Source organism: Sparus aurata, chromosome 1 (genome assembly GCF_900880675.1).
Source record: "Sparus aurata chromosome 1, fSpaAur1.1, whole genome shotgun sequence".
Classification (NCBI taxonomy): domain Eukaryota; kingdom Metazoa; phylum Chordata; class Actinopteri; order Spariformes; family Sparidae; genus Sparus; species Sparus aurata.
This window is the reverse complement of record NC_044187.1, coordinates 34,750,596-34,777,960: the sequence shown is the minus strand read 5'-3', so window position 1 is coordinate 34,777,960 and position 27,365 is coordinate 34,750,596. Positions and strand designations below refer to the sequence as shown.

Genomic DNA, 27,365 nt, shown 5'->3' with positions numbered 1-27,365 from the left:
ACTGATGATCAACTTGGTTGATGATTAGATCCAATTTTAAGCATTTTTGTGATTACTGGAATCATGTTTTTACAGCCTGCAATCTGCAAAGTCACCTAAATGATCAGATACATGTAGTTGAGTAAAAGCACTATATTTGCCTCTAAAATGTAATAAAGTGGGAGTATAAATTAGCAGAAAATGGACATATTCAAGTACAAGAACATCAAAATTGTACTCAAGTAAAGTACTTGAGTAAATGTACATAGTTACCTTACATCACCGTAAACTAAAAATGTTTTCATTTCACTCTGTCAAAGATTAGATCAAATATATTGGGATACTTGACTTTGTTGACCGGTCCCAGCATTTATGAAGTGCTTTTGAAGAGATTTAAAAGATACTGAGATATTTTTTTGCGCATCAGTGTGTGCCACACCTATGGCTGTAACTCTTTTGAAAAGTATCCGTTAAATTACGTTTTTTCAAAAGAGATTTAAAGTTAGGTAACGACGGTTCGCCGACAGATCCGAACATGTCGTCTGCAATTCTGTAGTGCGTTTTCCTGTTATTGGTCAAGCTCTATGGGGTAAGGACACACAGACCGAGGAAAAATGGTATCACTACGGAGGAAAGCATTAACTTTCATCGTGAAAGAATTGTTTTGGTCTGTTAGTTGTGTGGTCTCTTACCAGGATGAGGAGACAGTAGGAGGAGAAGTCCTGATGAGCTGGAATGGTTGAGAACACAGAGAGGACCAGGCAGCTGAAGACCAAGATGAACCTAAACGGAACAACAAAAAAAACAAAGTGGAGGAACATAAATACAACATGGACACACAATTGGACAGGATGACATCAATGGTCTGCCCTCTGAAACCGCCACACTGACTAGCACATCACTTCTTGCATTCCAAAACATAATTTCCACCACAATCATGCTGTTGATCATCGAGTTGTGCACCAACGTGAAATTGTCTGCCGTGTTTTCCTCTGCGACAAACTCTTGAACTCATTCTGGCACTGCAGGAGAACCAGAACACGAACAACCTGGCAGCACAATCACAGAACTTATTTCCTTTCTGCAGTGAACCATGAGCCCCACTATTATTCAATTTCCTGAGATATCAAGTTAATCATGCTTGTTTGTGTAACATGATTTGCAAGAAACAAGCAGTGAAACTGCGGCTATTGGAAAACAAGCAACATCCGACCATTTCCACACTCCGACTGACGTTCGCTCCGCCAGGAAACCCTAGCCTTCCATCTTCATAACCATAACATGTTTTTTTTTCCATTGCATAAATCTTCCAAAAACACACCATTGTCTAAGATACAAGCGTGTGGTTTAGAGTTACGGTGGCTCTTGATGCTAAACGGTGCGAGCACATCTGTGTTTTATCATCTCAGATCTCCTCTTAAGCCTTCTGGAAAAACACCGGTTGATATGCTGCGTGTGTACTTTTCAATGTTGTCCAAGGAGAGGCTTAAGTAAAGCAGACACGACTTTTATAGTCATGTCCTGCTTCATGTTTGTACAGTAGCACATCAGTGATTCATACTGGAGACCTTTCGATAGGCTCTGACCTCTAGGCCTTTACATTTGTTAAAAAAAAAACAAAAAAAAAAACCTTCTCTTCAAAAGGTGACACTTCACTCAATGACTGAAAACAAGAGCGGTGACAGCAACAGCCACACAATCAGCTGAAACTGGGTGAAGATAAGCGGAGCTGAAGATAAGTTTATAATTCACTGTAGGTTCATCACTCGGAATGTAACCCGGTGAGTCAGACGGTTTGTTAAACACAACTATCTAGGAGGTCATCCTTTGTTTTGGAAAAAGGGCAGGCAATTTAAAACAATACTTAAAACAGTGACTGGACAACCCATCTGACTCTCGCTGTCTATCACAGTCTAACCTCAGCCAATCAGATCAACAGTGGGAGAGCGCTACCAGCAAAGGATCCAGATGGTAAATCAAACTCTAACCACAGCCAGTCAAGAGAGAAGAGAAAAAAAGAAAAGTTGTTGTTCTTTGCTCTTCTTTCAGTGAAATAAACATAGTTTTCTGATAACCGATGCTAAAGCACTGATGCTAACCTTTTGTGGCGATGCCATTGTTGTTTCCAAATAAACAGTCGCTTCTTTCTCTGGTTTCAAATTCAAACCACACCTATAGCTGCCAAGAGTTCCTCGTAGAAAGCTGATCATTTGAACCTCTGCGCATTCAGCCACAGGTGCATGGCATGATGGAACTGCACGATCACATCACCTCACCAATCCAGCTGTCTCACGGGGTAACCATGAAGCACCACTTAGCACTTATTTAACAAATAAGCATGAGTGCTTGTGTGTTCCATCTGAATCCACTGCGGGCGTGGCGGACCCTGCAAGTGCGATGGAACAAGAGACATTACTGAGGATTCCAAAGATTTCATGGCTATAGCAGAATACATGCCAGTTGGAAAAAAAACTGGGTTTGCTTGAACGTTATACTATTTTACAACTGGATTTCTTAGTCTCTTAGTCAGTTCAATCATATGATGTCTTCAATACCACTCTGTTTCTCATCCATGAGTGCAGAGTTATTTGAATTAAGCTTCACGGTCAAAATAATTAATTTCCGTTTACAAAAATAACTTTATAGGCAATATGCTGTGCCTATAAAAATACTATGCTCACCCTCTTGGATGTTTTCCCCACTTTTATTGCTTACATAATTTGAATGGTCAATATAATTAGGCTTTTTGACCCCCCCAAAAAACCTCATTAATGTTAAAGTGAAAACAGATTTCCACAAAGTAATGTCAATTAAATGAAAATATATCATGTAAAATATGTGACTGCATACGTATTCACCCCCTTCAAGTTAGTATTTAGTAGATGCACCTTTGGCAGCAAGTCTATTTTGGCTAGATCTCACTCAGGCCTTCACATCTGGACACTGGCAATTTTATTCCATTCTAGTTTGCAAAACTGCTTTAGCTCTGTCAGGTTGCACAGAGATCTGGTGTGAACAGGCCTTTTCATGTCCAGCAACAAATTCTCTATTGGATTTAGGTCTGAGCCACTCCAGAACACTCACCTTGTTGACTTTAAACCTATTCTGTAGGTTTATGTAGGTCATTTCCTTGCTGAAAATGAATCTTCTCCCAAGTCATAGTTGTCTTGCAGACTGAATCAGGTTGTCTTCCAGGATTTCCCTATATGTTGCCGCATTCATTTTTTCCTCTACCGTAACAAGCTTTCCAGGGCCTGCTGCTGAAGCATGGTGGGGATGGCTATTTGTGGTGATGTCCAGTCTTTAGTGTTGGCCAAATATAGTGTCTACTCTGATGACCAAAAAACTTAGTTTTGGTCTCATCGGACCAAAGAACCTTCTTCCAGTTGACCTCAGAGTCTCCAGAATGCCTTTGGGTGAACTCTAGTGGAGATTTAGTGAGCTTTTTTCAACAGTGGCTTTCTCTTGTCCACTCTCTCACAAAGCTCTGACTGGTGAGGAACCTGGGAAAAAGTTGTAACAGTATTCAGCATCTCTCTTATCTCAGCTGCTGAAGCTTTTATCTCCTTCAGAGTAGTCATAGGTGTCTTGGAGGCCTCATTCACTAGTCTCCTTCTTGCACGGTCAGTCAATTTATGAGGATGGCCTGGTTTAGGCAGATGTACACGTGTCGTATTCCTTCCATTTCTTAATGATGGATTTAACTGAACTCCAGGGGATGTTCAGTGACTTGGAAATGTTTTTGCATCCATCCCCTGATTTATACTTTTCAATTACCTTTTCACAGAGTTGCTTGGAGTGTTCTTTTGTCCTCATGGTGTAATTGTATCCAGGAATACTGATTAACCAGTGACTTGACCTTCAGACACAGCTGTCACTATACTACAATGACTTGAGACACATTCACTGCACTCAGGCGATCTCCATTTCACTAACTGTGGGACCACTGGCAAACAACTGGCTGGACATCTGTACAGCTCTAATTAATTTAGGTTTCTTTGTAGGAATCTGTTTTCATTTTGAAATTAAAGATCTGTTTTCTATAAATTTTTTGTCAAAAAACCCCCCCAAAAAAACAGATTATATTGACCATGATGCATTAAAGGGGGAAAACATCCAAAGGGGTGAATACTTTTCATAAGCACTGTAACATCTGCGCTACCTTTAATTCCGTTTGTCCATCTTTACAGCTGTACTGAAGTTGAGACCTGGGACTAAATATCAGCCCCTTGGTGCCAACTTGACCCCAGATAATCACAGAGAGTTTCAAGCTTTCAAAATTGGAGGCCAAAAGGATAACTGCCAAAGATTGAATGGACACACAGCCATGAGGGTGGTTATTTGACACGGCTTGGAAAGCTGCTGGACGTTCCATGTGAAACCGAAGTATCAAAAGTGTGAGGTTTGCTCTGTTGACATTTCCAAAGATCTGAAAAATATGATTTTGATTGGAGGAAAACATCTAGTGACAAGCATTGTGGTGCTGTCAGCTGAAAAGCAAGCTCCTTGTCACCGGCACACCTACGCCTCTCGCATTTACAAGGTTGTCAGACCGAAAATTACAGAGTGACAATCAACTCCCTTCAACCATAGCCTAACTCGTGTTTCCATTTTGAATATATCCACTTTAAATGGAAGTATAAAACTACTGAAAAGCCCCCTTACAGCATCTTTAAGCTTTAATATCCGTCCATTAATTAAATCCACAAATTAGTGTTCTCTGTCAGCCTTGGTCCCTGCTTTGTGTCACGATGTCGAGATGCCCTCTGGAGTGTCTCGCCCGCACTCCAGAGCAGAGTGATTGCTCTTAACCTTCCAAACACTGGTGGCTGAAAATGAAGGTGGCCTACACAAACACACACACACACACACACACACACACAAACGCACCCTTGCAATCGCAACCTCACCTATTCAAGTGCAGGTCCAATTGCCTGTGATGAAAAAACAACACCCAGGTGGACATGCCCCTATGATTCGTGTAACCAGCTTTACACTTTGAGTGGCTTCTACAGCACTACTCGAGTTAAGTACTGAACATGTGCAACTCTCTACAGAGGTGTGAAAGAAACAAGATGTCTCACTCCATAGCTACTGTCATCATCAGTTCCAGAGGAAACAACGTGTCCAATTCAGAGTGTTATTGATTAAGACTTTTACAAACACATTCAGAGTCTTCTTGAAGTATTCTGATTAGGTTTATGATCTACTGCTTTCTACTGTTCACTGTTTTTCTGGCGTGTTCATGACGACCAACTCCAAGCAAAACAGAGCTCCAAATGAGTCTTTCCATCATTGTCCATGGCTCTAAGCCTTTAGGATATATACTGTAAATAGCAGCCATCTATTAATAGATATTTGAACCTTTAACATTTTTTTTTTTTTATTAATTACACTGAATAGACATTGTAACTACTATTAAAGTAGTATTCTTGCCAAGAACTCACACTTTGAATCTGAATCTCAATATTTCTCCTAATTTCTCAAATGGGCACCCATGTCATGCTTTAGTGACAGGTCAAGGATGTTTTTCCTGAAATGAACGAGGTATCCTGGATACTAAGGAACAAGAAAAGCCAACGCAAAATCTAGGCCCACAGAGCAAGTGTAACATGTAAAGAACCATCCCTCTGATGACTGCTGTTCACATGCTAATTAGGTCACAGAGAACTAACAGACTAATGATCACATCTGATTGGGTTTCTTCTGACGGATGACCACAGAAGAAGCTCTCACTCATGTAGATATGTCCTCTGATGCTGTCCATGGTCCTGAAAGCAAATTCTGCTCCTGCCTCTGATACCTGAGGGTTGTTGATTCATCATTAAGGTTTGCCTTCACAGCGGGCCATCATGCTTTTTGATTTGGCTTGATATGAAAGTAGGTACTAAATTGCCTGTGTCTTTTAAGCTAATAAGTATCACCCTGTCGTCTAAACTGAGCTGTGTCTCTCAGATCCAAACCACACAGCACTATCCTTGCCACTGAGTGTAACAGAAGTGAACGCTCGTCACCACGGTGAGCAAACAGGAAATAACATCAACAAAGTGCAACAAATGTTAATCAGTCTAAGCTTTCGGAAAGCTGCAGCCAGTTAAAGACGAAGCACAATGTTTTTCCATGGATAGAATACTTTGTGTTCTCTAAGATGTTCCATCGAGCTATTTCACCCATAACCACACTTTTCATTATCATGCTCCTTGTGGCTCCCCTGTTTCCATACTGTATTGTGGGACAAAAGCACTCATCATAAACCACACGCTCAATAATTAAGCAAAGTCTAAAGTTCAACTTCATGTCACTTTTCCAGTATGAACACTAAACTTGCAATTATTCTCAATACGGATCAATCAATTGCTTTGCTTTGGCAGAAGATACAGTTCTCAAATACCATAGCTGGAGTTGCAGACATAATAAAAATGACTTCCTAAACATAATCTGTGTGTACTGTAGTATTAGATTATCGAGCAAATGTGTGCTGTGATGAGAGATTCTGGAACGGTAGGTTGTGTGGTATTTTTAAGTTGTAGCTTCAGGTTTCAACTTCAGGACGTTAGACTTTAATACTGGGCTTTCAAATTTTGATTTTGTATTTTCAGAGCCAATACTGCCAGCATTTTTTATTAATTCCAGAAGAGTGTTAACCAATATGTGTAACTGATAAACATTTGTATTAAATGTAAAAATCGTGGTGCAGAGATTTAGAATAACCAGTGATGAAATGTAACTAAGTACAGTTTACTTAAGTATTGAACATAAAGGGATAATGTGTAAAACTCTGCCACCTGTTGAATTCCAATCACAAATAGGGGGCAGCATATCACCAGAAAAACTACGGCCGCTAACTTAGCCGCTTTTAGCTTGTTATCTCAGTCAGCCATGCAGCTAGCGGTCCAGACCGCTGACTGGTGTTATGAAAAGCACGAGCCTGGGCTAGCTGGATAGCATGCTAACTTCCACTGATATCTCTGCGATGCAATACAAAGACTTTAAGTACAATTTTGAGGTACCTGTGCATTTTCATTTACTGCTTTGTACTCATTGTCGATCGCTATCACTTGCGCATATAACCAATAAGAGTTATATGTCATAGTGGTGACCACTGGCAAAGAATGGATTCTGCATCAGAGTCAAAATAGCGCATTTCAAAACGTATTAATTTTATCGGCATTGCACTGATAGTAACAGTCCAGAAAATGCTAAATATCTGCGCTGATAATGGGCCAGGCTGACCAGTTAGTCTATTCTGAATAAATGTACCGTTTATTCATGAAGGTTATCATAAAGAGTTACCGTGCTGATCTATCTAAGAGATCATGTGTTTTCTCTCTATAATTAACGCCATCAGATGTGATCACACCATTTATGAAAACTTCATCACCAACGGTATCAACGTAATTACCCACAGTAGAGTGGGTGCCTCCTTTACTGATGACTGTGACCCAAAGACACAACTCATGACCTCTGACATTCCCTGCGAGGCCACGCATCGCACGTCTCGAGGCATTCTTTACATTCGCTGTGGCAAAGTGTTGGTCTGTTCCGACAGCGGCAGAGCCTCTCAGTGCACTCAGCACATGGGGGAGGAGAAGATTTAAGGGACACGTCATACACTGTTAGATTGTTATCACTTGTTTAAGTACTGTAATTACATTGCCTGTCTTTAGACTCTCTCAGCGCAGTCACACATACATGCACAAACACCCTAAATCTGCAGGACGGCGTGCGTGTGTGCATTTGTGTTCTGCTCAGGCGACGTTTTATAAGCCTCTGTGCTGACAGTGAGCCGGGGAAATTAGTGTGACCGTAAAGCTCAGAGGATGCCGCTACCAGCTAAAGATGACAGAACAATTTCCATAATGCACCTGGGCTCTTTCAAAGGCTCAGCCCGGGATTCACTCTGTACTTTGTCAAGCAGTGGGGGTGGGGTGTATTGTGTCTCTCCTCTCCCGGTACGCTGATGTTATGCATCTCAGCCGGCATGAGGCATTGAAAGGGGGAGCAGAATGGGCAGAATGTGTTCGCTCGGCTCAAAGAGGTGGCAAGGGAGGGTTTTCATGACATCTGACAATTGATACGGTGAGGTGTTTAAGAGGAGTCCTGTGGATTTGTTTGTTGGTGTGCGGGGCTCTTTGCAGTGCACAGTGTTTAGAGGAATCAAGCACTACACACAGTACACACTGAGTCTCATCTGCTGGTGCTCAGTGCGTTCACATCACAAAGCACCAGAGGAGGATTTTGTAAGTTATGCGGCTACATTGAGTATAACAAACACATACACTTTAACTTGAGTATCACATTTTTTTTAGTTATCAGTGGCGTCCTATTTTGAGTGGGGCTGCCATGTTGTTTGGGTTAATGAAAGGAATCTTTCCTCCATCACAATACGAGGTTTGACATGTTTGGAAGAAAATGGTAAGGTCAAGAAAAAACACCTCAACAGGTATGCCCCTCTCTTGAGCCAGCGTTTGGATTGTCTTTCTTGGCTATTGAAGGAACATGGCGGACTCCACAGCAGAGGACCCGCTTCCTCTGTAGACATAAAAGGCTCAATCTAAGCCTAAGGCAACAAAAATACAAACAATTGAACGTTTCAGGTGATTATATACTAAGAAAAGGTATCCCCCTAAATCCCACCTTTAAGGCAACATACTGCCAATCCTTTCTGGTACTTTTGATTGCCACGGTTCTTGAAGGTAAACTGTAGCTAACGTTAGCAAGAAAGCTAAGAAGACACAATACATAAATAAGAAAACTTTGGAGTTAGCGAGAGGCTAGTAGGGGGTATTGCTGCGAGCCAAGGACGCTACGTTAAATCTGGACACAGCGTTGGAGGTGGAGCCCCGTTCATTTCTATGAAAGCTGCTCACTGGAGCTTTGAAGCCAATAAGGCTTGACTTCCTGGGTACGAAAGGACCCGGATCTTCCGTGCTGTGCGGCCCATGGAGTGTGCGTTTTAGACGTTATAGGTTGACAGAACAGGCACAGAAGGTTCTGAGAATACAGGATGGGTGTGAAAGGTATATTTCTATGTCACTGATATGAAATACGACATGATGTAGCTGTAGCATTACCGAACATCATGGCCTCAACTTAAGCGACAGGGCACTGATGCAGTGCTGTAGAATGTCACCTCATATTAAATACAGGCATGTTGTGCAGACAGTTTTTTTTTCTGCCTCGGCCTGCTCGCACGTGTACCTGTCAGCATCTTTTTTGTGCCCTGACATCCTCCCCCGTCAAACATGAAACATTTAATGGTAGATTCAAGTGGTGCACAGGCTGCTGACTGGCCTTCATTATATAAGCGTTGTACAGGGAAGGCGTTTTCCCTCTATGGAAGTTGTGTCTTTAACACATATCCGGAGGCATCGGCCCTACAAAGACTGATCAATACACAACCTTTAATGTGTTTTCATTATCAGGAGTTGTTTTATGATTCAGCGTTCAGTACAGTTAAAGTGTATGATCAAAGATGTGAAACATTTTTAATTGTGCTCTCCCTGACAAGATGATAACTATCTTATTACACAGTAGGTATTAAAGGTTCAGACAAGAAGGCCAGGCAGCGAAGCTCGCTTTCAACAGCAAGTAAATGAAACGCACAAATAACATCGTGTCCTGGTGCCACAGGAAGATGCACACAGGCTCTAAGGCTTCAGAGACACAGCGGGGACTTGGACTCTGTGCATTTGGCTCTTTTTCAGCTCGTAATGCGCAATCTGTGATTTTTGTTAGAAGTCTTATAAATGAAATAAATGGCAACAACAGACATCCAATCCTGCAGTGTACTCTTTATTTTGCCATGTTTTCAACATTATGCGCCTCTTTTTAAAAGCGTGTGCAGTTATATTGTATAATCAGCGACTCCCTAATCACACCTTAGCTCAAACAGAGCACTAAATGGATAATTAGTACAAAAAATAGATCAGAGTCCATCCTGTAATTCTTCACAGCTACACAGCTGAAAGATATCTCAGCTTAACTCCCAAAAAAGAAACACAGGAGGAAAATGTGGGGGCTGTCTCAGGGCTTACACACAATCCCTGCGCTGTGAATTGATGCTCAATAACAAAAGTGAAATGTGAAGGCGCTTCAAGCTGATACAGCCACAGAGACCACCCACAGCACACTGCTATTTCACACTTGTCCCTCATCTGAACACATCCAAGAGACCATAATGAAAATTCTGCAAGGACTGCGTGTATAATGAAAAGTTAAGGGCCTTTAACGCACTTGGTAGAAAAGAACAAGCGATACATCTGGATAAAACCACAAGTGTGCAAACCCATAAAGCAGCCTCACTCCAGTTTAATGTGTCCCGTTCTCTCATACAGACGCACGTAAAGAGGCTGCGCAAATTAAATCTCCATCAGCAGAGCTGTGGGAGGACTTGTAATGGAAAGTAAAAAAGGAACTGAACAATTCTGACTTCATAAATGAGCCTGTGCTTCACTGTGCGGGCTCCTACCGTTTAGGCCGTGTTGTAGGCGATGTCTCCATTCTTACAAGTATACTAGCAGTAGGCACTATATCCTGGTGCGACTGAAGCTAGGGCTAAATTATTAACCATTTTAATATCAAAATCCTATCATTTGTGCTGATTTTAAATTAAAGAAGCTGCAATTTCAAACAAGGGGTAAAGGTTTTTGTTAGCAAAACAACAATGTGCTCGTACCACAGAGTGCACACCCTGACCCGGTGCTTTCAAAGTCTAGCTTATTCTTTCTGGCTTTGCAAACTTTGCCATCTCCAGCTTTACCTATGTGAGACCTTCAAACCAAGAAACACATTCTGGCCTTGCAGGTGACTGTACTAGTTGAAGAACACAAAACACTATGTATGACAAACCACCCAGTGTGATGATTGAAGAAACAGACAGCAGGCTGTGTTCGATTGCCTCACATCAATCTCAGAAAAATAGATAGCAAGTAGATTGATGGTACAATTTAGTATTTTCAATTAACTATAATTAAGTAGCCACTTGATGGAGTGATCAGAATCAGAATCCGAATCTGATCAGTCTGTGAAGCTAACATTGCGTTAGCTTAAACAGCTAAAGTGCAGTGCAGTCAAGGCTATCACTGGTGCACATTAGTCCAACATCTAAAACTGTCAGACGTGCTTAGATTATTTTCATTAGAGAAGTTGGACCAGCGACTGTTGAGACGTTTTTTGGATTAACTGATGACTTAAACAATCAAATCAAATCAAAGAAGCGCCTGGTTAGTTGCTTGATCATATGTTGGCAGCAGCAGCAGTGTGCATTGCGACATCTCCTTTAAAAACCAACACGTGAATGGTGTGTAGTTGTTTACACCCGCTTTAAAAGAGCCACCTGTTTTTTTTAACAGACACACGTTCACAACTGGGCTTTAAACGAAAACAGATTTCAGAGTCACAGACTTTCTTCTACCACACAGAATCCCATCTGGTAACTTGGCCACTCTGAATCACAGTGACCACTTCATGTACCGTCATGTGCTGGACTGAGAGAGATGCTGGTGTCTCTGATGGGCGGCATCTCGAAACAGGAGCACTCATCGTTGTTTTAATTATGTTTATGTTAATGCCCGACAGCCACCCAAGCGTATTTGGAGACCCATTTAAGTAATTTATACTTCTAGCTGTCAATCCTTGATCAAGATGCTCTCTGGTATAACACTCCTCCTATGTAAAAAGTCATTGTGATGCGGCCTCTCCTCCTTATGCTAATTGTAGCTGCTTTTAGCTAGTTAGCTGTCCAGACTGGGAGCTCGGAGTGGTTTTATGAGGAAGGTCAGGCTACGGCCTGCTATTTAGCATGCTAACTTCAATTTCTCTGCATTACAATACATACAACAAACAATACATGTTTGACCAAACATCAGACATTTTATTTCTTCACATTCTGTTGATAATTTAAGTAAGTTTTTGAAAATGTTAACAAAAAGTACTTACGTATAGCACCTTTAATGTAGGCCTTATTTTGTACAAACGTGTAAGTGCACCTGGTTGTTGCGATTTAATTCTATGCCACGTTGGTTTTGTTGGGCTACATGATTAACAGCGAGCCTCCTCCACAGGAAGCTCACTGGCTGCTGTTGTGAAAACTGAATGGCAGGTGAATAGAATCTAAAATGTGAGGTGAACTGAGCGGGAACATACCGGCAGAGAGGAACAGAAAGGCAGAGGCAACCCAATTAAAGCAACACTATGCGGGCAAACTTTTAACACTACACACACAACTTCAATTATCCCTGCTATGGGAATGGATATTGTCCAAAGCAGTCATCGTTAGGGGTAGATCTGCGTCATTTGAGAGCCTATTGATCCGATTCACCAGTTGGAAATGTCCTCAGTGACTTTCTCGTACAGTCGACTGTGACGTGCTTTCGTCCAGTGGCGTCCCACTTTTCAGTGACACTCCCCATCGATCAACACTATTTGTCTACCTTCTCCAGCCAGTGATGGGTCAATACTTGGGCCTTCGGGCTACGCCCCACTTCCACCTCCAATCTCACTCTAGGCAAACAAGTATTAATGGTGCCAGGTGAGAGGATAATGAGGCACCCAGACGAACTGAGGTCGGGGAGTGGCAGAGTCGCACAGAGCTCTCATTGTCACGCCGTAATGAGAGACGGACATGGAAGAGGAGTGAAGCGGTGTCCTGGAGTGACCCCACAGAGTTTGGAAAACTAATACCTTTATGTCCTGCATAAAGGCATCACCTGTCCAGATGGTGCTCTGGCCCCAAACCACTAGAACCACCACACCCATGCTCCCCTGTGGTGTGCGCAGCTACCTAGTCAAAGGTCAAACTCATAAATAAATATAAACCTACTGTATGTGTGGAAGATGAATCAGCAGAGTGGGTGAAAATAAACCCCACTCAAAATCAAACCCAAAATAAAGGCTTGAATTCATTCAGGACAGCAGCAGCAGCGTCTTAAAGGTCAGCAGAAGTTAGATCAAAAGAGTTTCAGCAGAACTAAAATGAAGGCAGTTGACGCGATGAGTTGGCCCTGTGCTTCAAACTTCAGGGCTTTAAACTCTCTGGAAAAACCCAGGGGGGGTAAACCACCTCACACATCACCCTCACTTGAGTATGGTGGAGACCAGCGGAGCCGAGTCCTGTGTAGTGAATTCATTCACTGCGAAATGGGTTCAGGCAAACCCCTCTGACCTCAAAATAGCAAGGACCCCATTAATCAACCGCTCAGGAGTAGGCCGGTCGATGGGCTGACGTCCAGCATCCATCTCCATGCAGTCTAAATTTGGGTGATAACAGAGGATGAAGCTGATGGCTGAGGACATTAAAATGGGCTGCGCTGCCGAGCCGGAGCTGAATTATTAATCTCACTCTGATATACGTTGTGACGACAGCTTTTCAATCAACCGGCAAACCTTATCCTTTAATCCTCATCTCCTCTGTTTTGCTTATTGTCTTCGGTGGTAACTGATGCTGGAGGAAGTCTTTCAAACATAATCAGTTTTGTCTGCCACGCCACAAACTACAAGAAGTCTACATCAGAGCCACACTCTTCAACATTTGTACCACTTTGTTCTACGTATTTTCTGCTGGATGCGTAACTCTCTGCAAACATCTTCACCGTATCAACTTTATAGGGTGACACTATGTGTAAGTTCATTTTCCTCCGTGGTGGATCAATGATTTGTGACCTCAAATCGAATTCACTGATGATATTTGATCTGATTTACTGCTGCTCCTGTCCACATCCAAGTGTCTTGAGCAACAAACTACGCCAATGATGGTCAGGCCAGCAACCTGCAGGTAGCTTGCTGCCAGCAGCATGTAAATGTGTGCAGTCGGAGGCAAGTTTAAAGCCCTCGGAATTAAACCACTATATAAATCCAGTCTGTCAGTTTAGAGACAACTTGTCTTGTTGTTGTCTTTCATTTACTCCCGCCGCTTGCGTTGAAGACACAGCATGGACGAGAAAACTGCCAAAACCAAAAGCGTGTTTGTTAAGTTCCTGACGTTATGCTGGTCTGGCAAGAGGTCCGCTGGAGCGAGCGCTAACGTTCGGTTATGTCAGCTATCACAGCTGATGTTGGCTAACGTTACCTATCGTAGCTTACAGTAGGATCTTTGTGAAAAACAGTGAAGGAGACTTAGACTTGATATCAGGTTTTGTTTTTAATGTCACATTATATTTTTTTTTATACCATTCACTGTCACTGTTCTCACCTCATAGCTGTAGCTGGCTGGAGGGAGATCCCCAAGAAACTTGGTAAGAAAGCACACCATCACAAATAACAACCTCGGTACTGTTGTCCACATTGCACGTCGGTTCCAGTAAAGAAATATCTTAATCTCATATTATTTAACATGTGCAAACTAGGTTACAATTGTAGGAAGATCATCTATTTTTCTTGGATTTTCTGCTCTGGGTTTTCATCTGTAGATTAGTGCTCCACTGTTTGCCTGTTCCCCCATAGTGCCTTCCACAGCTTCAACAAATTAGATGATTTCAAATGAGCCTTTTTCCAAATCTGACATCCCCGCTTTTATAAAGACTTTAATTTGCTTTTTACAAGAAAAGTGAATGTGTCCTCATATAATCTTGCTGGAATTCATTTCAACGATGAACTGAACTTCAGTGGAGGTTTTATGCGTGTATATGTGCAGTTTATGGGCATAAGAGGCACAGAGAAAAAAAACAGCTTGGAGGCTCAGGATAACTTACTGAGAATATCTGCAAACATCTCAAGATGCACCACAAGGCTCAACACACCAGTGTTTCCCATAGGAGCAGGGAGCCTGGAGCAAGGCCACGGAAGCAGAAAAAGCAGGGAAAAGAACAACAACTGGGCAGTGAGGGTGGCAGACAAGATGGCTATCAGAAAAAAACAGAATTAAAGAGGAATCTCCGTGGTTAAGGGTGGAGGGAAGAGTGAGAGGACGGGCAGATCCATTTACAAAATATTTTTCAATTCTGCTTCAAACTATTGGCTTTTTTAGTTCAGTGTGCCTAAACCCACTCTGGTAGTTTCACAATATGTTGAAAGTAAAAAAACATGGAATAATCGTCCTCTTTCTTGGAGGGCAAAACACTTCTGTCAAGAGGCACATTTATCTGGTGATAGAATGTCTCATCAGATGCCCATGAATGCAACATATTTTTCATCTGTGAAAACGTGTATTGGAGAAATACTTCAATTCCATTCAGTTTTTCAGCGGCGGACTCGGAGTACAATCATTGGAAATGTGATAACGCTGTGATGAATGACTCCTGGATGACATGACAAATTACCCGCAGGAGGCCACTAAAGACTTCACGGAGACTCCATAACTCCCAACGCTGATAGGATCTCATAAAAAATATACAGAGGACTAAAAGCAGGGCTCCGTGATGAGGCCTTAATCATTCTCAGCAGATACCGGATTTTACAAGGAAAATGACCGAGTGTCAGCATCTTTAATGGCAGCCACCATAAACCACCACGATACTTTGAACATGAAAGATCACCAAATAACCGCGCATCACACAGCCTGCCGGTCACCGCACAACAGGTGTATCAAAAAAGCAGCTTCCTTCCCGCATTTTTCCAGCCGAGGATCAACGTGGATATTGTTGAATACGTTGTTACATTTAAATAATCTGAATGTAGTGTTTTGGTTTTTTTTTTTCCCCTCTACATGCGTGTGAACAAAGCCATTGTCCCAGTTATACCCCAGCTCACCCCAGTCATCATCTGGTAATCTGGTTATCACATAATCACGGTGATAACGCCACATCCGGTTTTCTAAACATAGTCTCGCAGAAGCCACTGAGAAGCATGTGTGATCCCTGATCCAGTTAGCGAAACACGGAAGCAAACGCCGCTAGCCGGGGCCTGTCTGCAGGCCACGGCGAGCATGTAGACTGTTAGGAAACAGGATGCAAAACCCAGGGTACATTTATAGTGTTTACAGTCTTACTGCGTTTTTTATTTCTGGAGGGGAGGCTGTTTGGTGAGCGTCAAGTCTGCGTCCAAAAAAGGAAACAGTTGCTCTGTAAATTCAAGTTCCTGTAAAACGAAATACAAGAATGTGTCAAAGCTCCCTGCTTTGAAAAGACATTATAGAATCCTAAAATATTCTTGGAGTTATTTCAGATAAAGACAAGCAGTGTCACACGGTGCCCATAGCACAAACCAAACAACACGGTACAGTTACAGTTGCTATTCACACGCGCACAACCTCACAAACACTTTACCCACACGGCAAACTTCAGCCTCACAGAAAGACAGCTTTGGTGGCTCTGGGATCTGTGGACCAATGATGATACTGCAGAGATCAGTGATACCTCCCTCAAGTGTCTCCCTTAACAGGTTCATGGTTCAGTGGTAAATGGGTTTGCATTATAGCACTTTTCCAGTCTACAAAATGCAACTTGATGTTCAGCATCTTTTTTTCTTTTCATGCCACAACAACTCCCCTGCTGCTGATACGGGGCAAAATGACACAACTTTGCAGTTTGCTCCACATTCGTCTCGTTGTCAACAGCAGCGCCATCAGCTACCTTTAGCGCCTTTAAATGACAATTGACACCGCGTCTTCCACCAACATACAACAACTACACACACGCTGAGTCATCCAAACACTTGCACCACACTGATGTGCACTGTTCATTAAGCGGCAGGTTGAGAAGTACAAATCAGCACATTTCCATTCACGTCACTGTGAAGATTCATCCCTCTCTTTATATTTAGCTGCATGCAGAGAAGATAAAACACAATTACTCCTCAAACCTCAACAATGTCTCCTATATGCCGCTCTGTAGTTCTCCCATAATTTCATTAGAAGAAAAGGGAAATTTACACAGTGGCTTTTCTAAAGCGTATTCAGCACCGAGCTATAATATCACGCTGGGGATTTACGTTATTAGGTCGCAATATTTCGGGTAAGACCCAGCCCCTGGTTCATCCCTCTGTCTCAGTCCCTGAAGATGAATGCAGTCGCATAAAAGCAATTACAACAAACAGTGTCTGACAAAGATGAATAGGCAGACAAAACAAAGAAGAGGGAGGCTTTAGTGAAGTGATGACAGGGGGTTTGCTGTGGCTGATGCATACCTTCCCAGCATCAGTAACATTCAGCATCATCACCACACAAAGGTGGAGGGCAGCCATTGTTAAAAGAGGACTTCTGCAAGTTCAGCTACAGCAACATTCAACGCGTTTTTCAGCACCTTTCTCACTCTTGATGAGAAAGATGAGCGTGGATTGATGGCAGTCAAACTCCCTGATGCTTCCCTATTGATCCCTCCGGCTCGACTGACAGGCGGCATCAGCGGCCAAGCAAACACATGCACCTGATTGCACGCCACGCATGGGAAAACCATTTTCTGCGGAGTCCTGTGGAAAAGCAGTCCACTTCCTGTTCAGTCGCGGAGTGGTGAACAGCACATTCTTTGGCGGGCCCTCGGTGTCTCTGTTAAAGGGATTTGTCATGCCGTTTTTACAGAGTGGGTACGCTTCAGACCGATGCGTGCGACTGAGAGGGCCGCTCGGTTTTTGTGGAAACAATTATTGAGGTGCCAGATAATCACGCTCACTGTTTTCTGGAATAACTGTTGACTTTTCTGTTCAAGGTAATTTGAACTCGAAGCCACCGTGGTGTAACACAGAAATCAGACGTCTAAAACAGAGAGCAAGAGGCACACAAAGACGCACTCCAAACAGAAAAAAAAATGTTCCGGTGAGAGGCTGCACAGAGAGACATTTTATGGCGTAAGATTGGTTTTTTTTTTAATAACCAGGCACATTTTTCAAATGAGGGGCATTCACGGGGTCAGGAGGATAAAGCACATAAATACAGGAGCCGCTTGGCTGTTTTTGTTACAGTAACGATAACAACCTCACAGTAAATTACAACTGGGCTCGAGCCGTGGCCATGATGAAAGACAGCCCGAGAAAGCCAAATGGAAAGATGATATAAATCTGAGATGCTAAATCTATTCACTTTAGAATGCACAAGTTGGAAATTATGAGAAGTTTTTTGGTTAAAGGGTGTGGGGAGGATGAGGTTGGAGATGGAGGTATTTTCCATCCATTAGTGGTGTAGCATGAGATACGCACATAATTCACTTTCCACATCTTCACCCAATTAACTAATCGCATCATAATTGAGCGAGCCGGAGCTGGCTGGATGTTTCATGTCAGTGAGAAGTTATTGAGCCTCGAGAGCCAAGCAGAGTTTCTCTCATTCACACACGCACGCACGCACACGCACGCACGCACGCACGCATAACAGGAAGCTGCATAGTGTACTCGTATGAATGGAGACAGCTGATGCAACCAAATAAACCAATACCATTCTGACAGATATGAGCTTAAGTACTTTTCTAAGCCAAATATATGAACTACGATTATATGATGCGTGGTGCGGATGTGACCGGCTTTGCAGCTCCTGTGGCTAACGTCCAAAATTCTTTGTGCAACATCGGCGTGTCCATAACATGCTGAAACTCGAGACTAGAAAAACCAGGAGCCAAAAAACGCACAGAGATGTAGCGGGTTGAAGGACAGATGCATGCGAGAAACGTCCATGTTCACATTCTCAAAGGATGTTTGAAAGCTACGATATTAAGCACTGGAACAGAGAGGTTTTAGGTAACGCGCTGATTCGAAATAAAGGCGACTGACAGCATTTTACTTATTCTGTTGTATTTCTCCTCATATAGGAGTTTTTCGATCCAGTGCTCGGTTAGTCGGAAAGGTCACCAAGCCCCTCAGTGACAGGAAAGCACCCTGCTGGGCTTTGTGGATCTCCAAGGCCATTATAGAGCGCGCAACAGTCTTCTTCTATCATTTGAGATGTTGTCAGACAGACGGAGGTTGGTGACAAGTTCGAACGATAATACAGTGTCTGAGTAAGGTCCTCGTTCTGATGGGAGTGGAGAGCGCACGAATCACACATATACATCTCACATTCATTCACATGGCAGCTACATTTGTTCAACCCCCCCCCCACAGCCTTTGAAGGCCATATATATCCTCGGCTGATCAGCCAATCAGAGCTTTTTAATTAACATTTAGGACTTTGTCATCGTCCTGATACTTGAACTCTGACACGAAAGCACTTCTAGCAGCAACAGCCGGCATTAGCCAACAGGCTCTTTAAATGTAGGTAGGAGCGCAAGCAACTAGCACTTCAATATGGATTCAAAAGCACTACAGTGTATGCACTTTATAATGAATCACATTACATATGCATGAATGTATAACTGTTGTTGTTGTTAGTTTATGTTTTTTATCTATTATGTTTCATCACTTAACCCTAACTTATTCAGGAAAGGGCCCTGAGTTTCTTTAAATCACTGAACTTATCAGTGACTCACTCAACAAACAATAATTCATGTATTTCTTTTGTGCTAATGCACACTTTAAATGTCTTGGGTCTTCTTTAGCAAAATCAAAATAAGTCACCAGGCTGGAATCTGTTTTAAAAAATAAGAAATCCTTTTATTTTCTAGTTTCAACATAAACAAAATAAGAGATTATTTAAACTCCTTTAAACAATATTCAGCTGTCGCATTAATATTCCTTTTCAACTGAAACGCACAATGAAAAAACAAATTCAAGTTACCTTCAACTCAAATGCACTCTTAATAAAACACCTAAGCTGGCATTAGCACCATTAAACTAAAGAAGCCCCTGTTGCAGCTTGGGAGCAGTGAGGCCCAGAACTCATGTCCGGCTCACTAAAATGAGCAAAATAACAGGAAAGGTAAGAGCTGCTAGCTTGTTCACATTTGTATTGTTAGCAACTGGGTTGTGGCTAACCTGCCATTTCAGTGTGTAGACTGGATTGATGGTTGTTGCTATTGGCGATGGGGTTTTAGTCATAGGCAGACAGTGGAAGAGGAGGAAACTGCAACCTGAAGCAGGCAAGGCAACACATGGCTTATCCCTTCCAGAATAGAAATGACTTTATTGCAGGCTGTATTTGGGAGATGGCAGCATGATGGATAGACGGAGAGAAACCAAACCATGGCAGAGCAAATTTGTCCTGTAACAAAGCCTGTGTGGTCTAATACTTTGTGATGCTGCATTTGAAAATGACATTCAGTGATACAGAACGGCCTTCAGTTCATCCTTTTGTCCTGCAGACAATGACATTCTCGTTCCTATCTCCTGTATCATTGACCTCGTATTAAGAATTAGACAGCCATTCAGCCGGTCTGGCCGCTCTCAGTTTTGTGAAACAGCCCTCATCGCAGACATTTGACTACAATGTTCACTAATAGACGTGTTTGCTGAACAACAATACGAATAAAAGCCTCTTCCGTCCATGTCTGTATGGCCAGTAATGCAAACACGTAGCACAAAGAAGCTGCACAGATATAGTTTTGCATCTTTGGTTTCACTTTCAGAGGCAATCAGGGGTGAAACAAATGCATCTGTTTGGCGAATAAAGCAATTAGCAACAATTGCTCTCGAAACAGAGTAACGGCGACACGTGTTCGTGCAAAGCCAGCGCCAATAATAATGGAGTGCAGAGGACAAATGGATTTGCCCACAGTGCTCTGACAGATGTGAAAGGTCTCTGGTCAGTAGAGACTGGCTCTGTTCCAGCACATATAATGCATCTATTAGAACGGTAACTCAGCTAGTGTGCGTGTGTGTGTGTACCACCGACACCTACTCTTACTTCTCACTTCTTTCTCTCTTCCTTTGTGTCTCTCTTGTTTCCCCGCTGCAGTTTAAAATGCTGAATCACACCAGTAAAGATTTCGATTCCCTCTGTAGACCGCTTATTATGCTTAATTACTCCCACTGGTTGGCTGTTGTCCCCCGTCAGACCCAGAGGCTACGTGTTGGGTGTGCACGTATATGTGTGTGTGTGTGTGTTGTGTGTCTATGGGTGATTCTGGGTGCAGCTATCGGTAAACATGATGTCATTTCTTACCGCATGCAAAGATCTGCCTGGGTATAAATGTCGGTGTGAACATATACAGCCACTACACATGCTGCGTTGTTTCAGTTCACACTCTGAGAGGTTGGATATTGATTTTCACAACAAACAAGAGTGCCAACAGAAACCGTTTGGAGAGCCGTTAAAAATACCCTCCTCCCTAAAATTAAAATCCAATCTAGTTGGCTGTGAACTGGAATCTGCTCCGTGTTCCCATCCAGCCTTCGTCTCCCGAAAACAGTTTTTATTTTTGTCCCGCTGGAGTTGTTAACCGGAGTCTGTTTCAAATGAGCAATTAGTTTTGAGATGCTAATTAAACATATGTAGCTTGAAAAGCATTTTTCCTACTGCATGAGCTTCATTTCTTCCCTCTGTGACATTTTCCAGCAGCAGGCGTTAAAGCACCTTTATCCAGATAATAGCCGTTTTACATGTTGCCTGATAGCTCAGTGACTTCCCACTACAGTAGAAGTGTAAGAGAGTTGACAGCAGGAAGCCACTGCCTCACAATCCCATTGTCAAAGTTGCCAGTTTTATTCTCAATGACTCTATCAGACAGATATATTTGATCATTCTGGTAACAGCATGTCAGCATGGAGAGACTTTTATTTAGAGGATTTTATTTTGAAGGAATATTCTGTTCATTATCTGACATACTTCATATCAGGGATAGAATGATACAGCACCGTATCGTCAGGATATATAGTCCACGGTATGGTATCTATCTTGATGTAAAACACTATAAAGACTATAACAGTTTCCTTTAATAACACATGTACAGCATTTATTGTTTGTATACATTTTTTTTTTATTTTTACTGGAGGTACCTCTTGCTTTCCTTCTATAATATGATAAATGTAGCCTGCCATGAGAAGCATCTAGAGAAAGTTGCCATTGGACTCTGTAATGTGCCAAGTTCTATTGTCATGGGAATATTGTAGAAATTGGGACACGTACATAGTTTACTTTCATGCGAGTAATCATTTTCTCAGAGCCGACAGCAGAAGAGTTTGTGAAGTTGGTTAGTACAAAAAAAAAAACCTCACTGCTCCTAAACTGCACTTGATCATCTGCAGTGATGTAGAGTCGCTCTAACCCCTCCTGATCCTCTAAATCCTAGATTTTGATGTAACTGTACGCTGACGTTTTTATGAAGTTCAATCAGCAAGACTACCTTAATGCTATGATTAAACCATCCAATCATGTTGTTTCCGTCAGCTATCGCCTCAGCGCAAAACCGTTGTGACCCTCTGATCCACCCCACTGACCCATTCATCATATCCACTGCCAAGGTTGAGCTATTCACAGTCTGCTCCTCATCATCCGGATCTCCAGCCATTCATCTTCATCCCATCACCACTACCGCTGTCTATTATCCATCTGGGTGTTTCCCATACTCCTCATAGTTTCATCCTCCTTCTTAAAACATAATGTTAATGTCACAATGGTGCCAAAGACTCATATTTCTCCTCTTATGTGCACACGGCAACACACATATTACTTATTATCTGAGAAAGAAATCTCTCCTGATTGAAAGATGCTGTTGGTCTCACGATAGAGTATAGTAAGTCATCAAAATGCAAAAGTGTTCATACTGGTTGCAAATAAGGTTCTTATCATAACCTCCTCCGTGGCACTGCCATCAGTCAGTTCAGAGGCGAAGCAGCACTAATCACAAAGTCCTTGAAACAAAGAATGAGTGAGTGGCAGCAGCAGTGAAAGACCGTTATTCAGCCGCTAACCAAGTAGCACAAAGCACCCAGCTCCCGACCCTTTAGCAGCTAATGCTGACTTTAGCACAAAGCACACATCCCCTTGAGGCAAGCTAACCCTGTCAGCACAAAGCACAGACCTACAGCAGTAAGGAGTAACCAGGTAGCCTATTTGACTGTTTTGCTTGTGTTTATCAGATTGTGGCGTTTTTCACAGAGTTATGCCTTCATTTAGACAAAAAGAGAGCTGGTGGAACGTAGCAAACAAGCCTCAAACATAATCTCCCTGTTGGCCATCGAAAGGGGGGGTCTGTGTGGTCAGGCAGTGTGGCTTCACCTGTTCCAGAAGGAGCGGCTCTGGAGGCCCTTTGTTTTTACTACACACTTTTTTTTTGTTCGTTGTGAATAAACTTCGAAGAAGCACTGACAGAATGATTAATCAAACTCGCCTTTTGCTGGTGTATTCAGTTTGGCAACTGGGCGCTTACATCTTTTTCATTCTTGTGATTAACGTATTGTGCTTGTAACACTGGAACTGTAGGGAGAAGTTTATGACCGGACTGACTGCGGGCCCAAGACTGACAATAAGTACTGTAGACACTTTTGAAATAAATGACATCTGAACTTCATGAAATATGAATGAAACTTTCATGAAAAACAGACAATTTCAACACACAAACTCTTGTTTGTAAAGACGGACTAGTGAGTAATGAGCGTTGTGCTCAGATCTCAGTCCGTAGATCAGGTCATACTGATCAATAGGGGGTGGGATGCAGGCAGGTGTAATACGTCTTTGATGAGGTCAATAAGAACGTCATTACCTGCAGCCAGCCTCCAGCTGCAGAAACGTGAGATGATATGACATGTGTATCTCTCCCTTAAAGTGTGCATATATGCACAAGGAAGGTGGAGGAACATTGTTGATTATTTGAAACTCCTGACTCGATCTGTCTGAAAATATTTATTTCAGAAGATAAAAGTTTGATTCTGTTCCCTCTGTAGAGTTTCCTCTTCAGCTGTTTCACAACCTGAACCATGTGATGACAAAGGTCTGGTCAGGTGTGCCTGTCGCTTGTACTTAGTGGTCATATGTTGTAGTTGTAGTAGTCATAAATGTCACTGTGGTAGTCCTTGTCGATGAACATATTAAATCATTTAGTTATGAGTATGTTGTGTGGAGTCATGACTCATGAAAACACTGATATGATGCACATACTTTTAGATTCAGTGTAAGATGCTTGCTGGTGATATCATTATTGCAGATTTCGCTCAGTATCTCTCAGTTTTCAATTGCAAGTAAATGTCCATCCTTAAAAATATACACCTTATAACTCCATAACTTGTCTGTCTAGTGACAACTGTATGCACTAGGGGTGTGCCAAAATATCGATACTACGATATATCGTGATATTTTGTCTTGAGGTAAGCTATTGATACACTGGTGCCAAATATCGATATTTAAAAATGTAAAAAAAAAAAATATATATATTTTTTTTTTTGGCCCACCACCGCCACCCCTCTTTGGTGGACAGCTTTATCTTTATTCAAACATAGGTATACAACCAAATAAAATTCAAAAAATGGTTTAAGTAGCTCTGAAACCCACACATATAGATATTTAATGATAGCTGTAGTCAGTGTGTGTGTTAAGAAGAGACACTGTGCAATATACTCTTTGTTCACTTGGCTGTCATTCATGTGAAATTGATTGACAATGTTTTGTAATTCCTGTGAAATGGATTCAGTGCAGTCAATAAATTCTGAATTTCTTCAGTGACACAGATATCGTTATGAATGGTGGATGAAATTTCTTGCAATATGTCCATTATCGCAGAATCACTGTATCGTGATATTATCGTTATCGAGGGCAAAATATTGTGATGGTATTGTATCGCGAGGTACCTGGTGATACCCAGCCCTACAATTAATTCAATGGTTGTATTGTCGTATTCACTCACAAGATGTCACCAAAATCACACTGTGCCTTTTAAAATCTTTCAGAAAATGATGTAATTGTATCAAATCGTATCGAATCGTATTGTTGGCTGAATATCGTGATATATATCATACCGTGAGCTGAATATTGTGTATCGTATCGTATCGTGAGATTAGTGTATCGCTACAGCCCTAGTCTGCACATCCGTGGATACATTACAAACAGGAGCCGCTATCAACTGATAATTCAGCATCCTCGGATGGCTTCAATTCGCCAAAATGTCTATAGTTTCACCGAACACATGATGCACCCTGCATAAATCCACTGTGATGTGGCAGAGTGTCGCACTGTGAAAACCTCTGGTCTAGACCATGTAAGAAAGTCCTGAACCCCACAGAAAAACATCACCGGCTGACTGACCAGTGTGGCCCGGGGCGACAGGTTGAGCCCTTTGAGAGCAAACATGTTAAATAATTCAAGAGTTGCTCGCTAACATTTGACTGTTTTATTCTGCAAAGTGACAAAAGTGCCATTGAGAGAAAGAAGAGGGGTTTCTAACAGGGTCGGGGCTTTAAATCTTTAATGAACCATCCTACTGCTTTGTATAACAGGGTAATAAAGGGTAGAAGTACCTACAAAAGTGTCTCGAAACAACTTGACCAATCTGCTTTCTGCTGTAAGACAATTCCTGCTGTCGCTCATCAGAAAAAGGCTTCAGTTTGTGTAGTGCACTTTTTTTGAAGAGAGACATTGTTTTTGACAGAATAAAAGGCACTTTGTAAGAAGAAGAAGCTTCCACAGTCAAATTTCCACTTCTTTCATTAGCTATTACTTCAGTTATCTATTTTCCAGGCTTTGCTGCTTTCTATCATTAATCTAAAATATTTCTGTCTTTAAACACAGACCACCAACAGATGCAAGAATGCAGACCTCGTCTCTGCACTCTCAGGTTAGTATGGATACGGTATTCAGTTTAAAGTCAAACAGCATAATGTGAAGTGAATGTGGGGGTCCCGTCCCTCCGGTGGCGCTCCACACTGCCGCTCCAGACGGCATGAACTCACCAGAACAGCATGGTAAGCTCATGAGACGCAGGCCATGACGGCTTTGGAAAACCTATCCCCTGACATTTTCCATTCATAAAATTCCTGAAATTGAGATGAAGGAGGGAAAATAAATCAGGCTGCAGCCTGGTGTCTGTGTTTTGTTACACAAGTTTTTTTTTTCATGTTGCTGTGATTGGCAGACTGAGGGGCTTAGCCATATGTTTCCTCCTGCTACCATTCTCCACAGCCCCCTTTTGTTTTTCCTATTATCATTAAACACATATATAGAAGGGATTTGTTGAGTGTGCCCTCAAAGGGAAGTGGTTCGAAATGAGAGGCTTTCACGACATTGAAAAGTCTTTATTATTCTGCATATTACCAAGAGCCATCTATTGATGGAAATTTCAGCATCCCCTCACATTTCTGAAAAAAAAAAAAAAAAAACATGACTAATTTCAAAAATGCCTCTTTAATCTCACCCCAAATACCCTTGGTTTTGTTTAAGTTCTTAAACACTGCGGCTTATTTGGTTTGTCATACTTATTGCGCAAAATTGGGGAGCTGGATTGAATAAGGCAATTCAATTCCCTTTTCTAATCTGCAATTCTTTGAGGTGGTTTCTCATTCACTAATTAAAGGCCCTCCCGCTAACATGCCACCCCTGCTGCTCCAATAGCTTGGTACTGTAAAGATAAAAGGATCAACTTTGAAGTAAATGTAAAAAGGAATCAGTCATTTCATCAGGCACACAGAAGCAATCCTTTCTTCTGATCCCTTACAACCCATATCAATCAGACTAATACTGAAAAGCATCCCTGTCGCCACAGACTGAGCACAAAGCCGATGACCTGGGTGGGTTGAGGTCGGAAAACAGAATAGGAAGACTTGTGTAATGTGACTGCATGCAAAAGAGCACAAGCATTTGGATCCCATTGTGTCTAAGCACCCATTGTGTTTCCTTCACGGCCTAGAGCACCGTGACCAGGCGATCATCAAGTGTAGCCCCTCATTACCTTTAGATGGAGATAATTAATCACTTGGTTCATTAGTTTATTCATCACTTTGTTCAATAGCTGTGCTTCATAAACTCCTCATCCCTTAACTTGTTTGTTTTTGGCTCATTACTGATACAGTGCCAAAAGGCGAGAGGCGAGTCACAGAAGGGAAATGACATGCAAATAGAGATGCAAAAATCAAAGCTGTGTCTAAAAATCTGCATGTCTACATGTGTGCGCTGATACAAAACAGATACAGATATTAACACGTACTGAGAAATCAGTCCGTGTTACAAATACACCACAAGCAATACTGAGTTCATTACTGGCAAACAATATACAGAACCTCGACTTTAAATCATGCTGACTGTGATGAAGTACAGACACGCTAAGCATCAAGTCAGGTTCAATCTAGAGCCAGTTTGACCAAAGTGCTCCACGGGGAACATTAAAGTGAAATGAAATGGATGGAATTGACTCTGAATGCTTTGAACCATGGCCCGAACTTAAAATTGACATTTACAGATTTAAGTGTTTTGTAATGTAGTTACATTTATTCTGGAGCCTAGAAGTAAATTCGTGTTTTATTGCAATTATGCTATTATTATAATGTTCTCAGATATAGCTGAGTGGTCTCAGCTGCATTTTAAAAAGAGAGGAAAAAACATCATGTCAGCCTCTGTTGTATGGTTCAGTGTGGTTTTGTAAATCCGTGCTCTCGGATTCACAATCCGTGCGCACTTCCTAACATACAAGCAAGCGTTCCCTACGGAGCATTCTGTCGCTGACCAC

At 42.0% G+C, this 27,365-nt stretch overlaps 1 protein-coding gene across 4 annotated transcripts in view; it reads right to left on the bottom strand.

Annotated features, from left to right (window-relative positions):
* Positions 1-27,365, bottom strand: part of kcnq5b (potassium voltage-gated channel, KQT-like subfamily, member 5b) — a 123,296-nt gene that overhangs the window by 34,768 nt on the left and 61,163 nt on the right. For all 4 annotated transcript variants that reach the window (XM_030423186.1, XM_030423204.1, XM_030423194.1 and 1 more), the window contains exon 2: positions 672-762. In XM_030423186.1, coding sequence (XP_030279046.1) covers positions 672-762 — 91 coding nt within the window. The remainder of the gene's footprint in view (positions 1-671; positions 763-27,365) is intronic.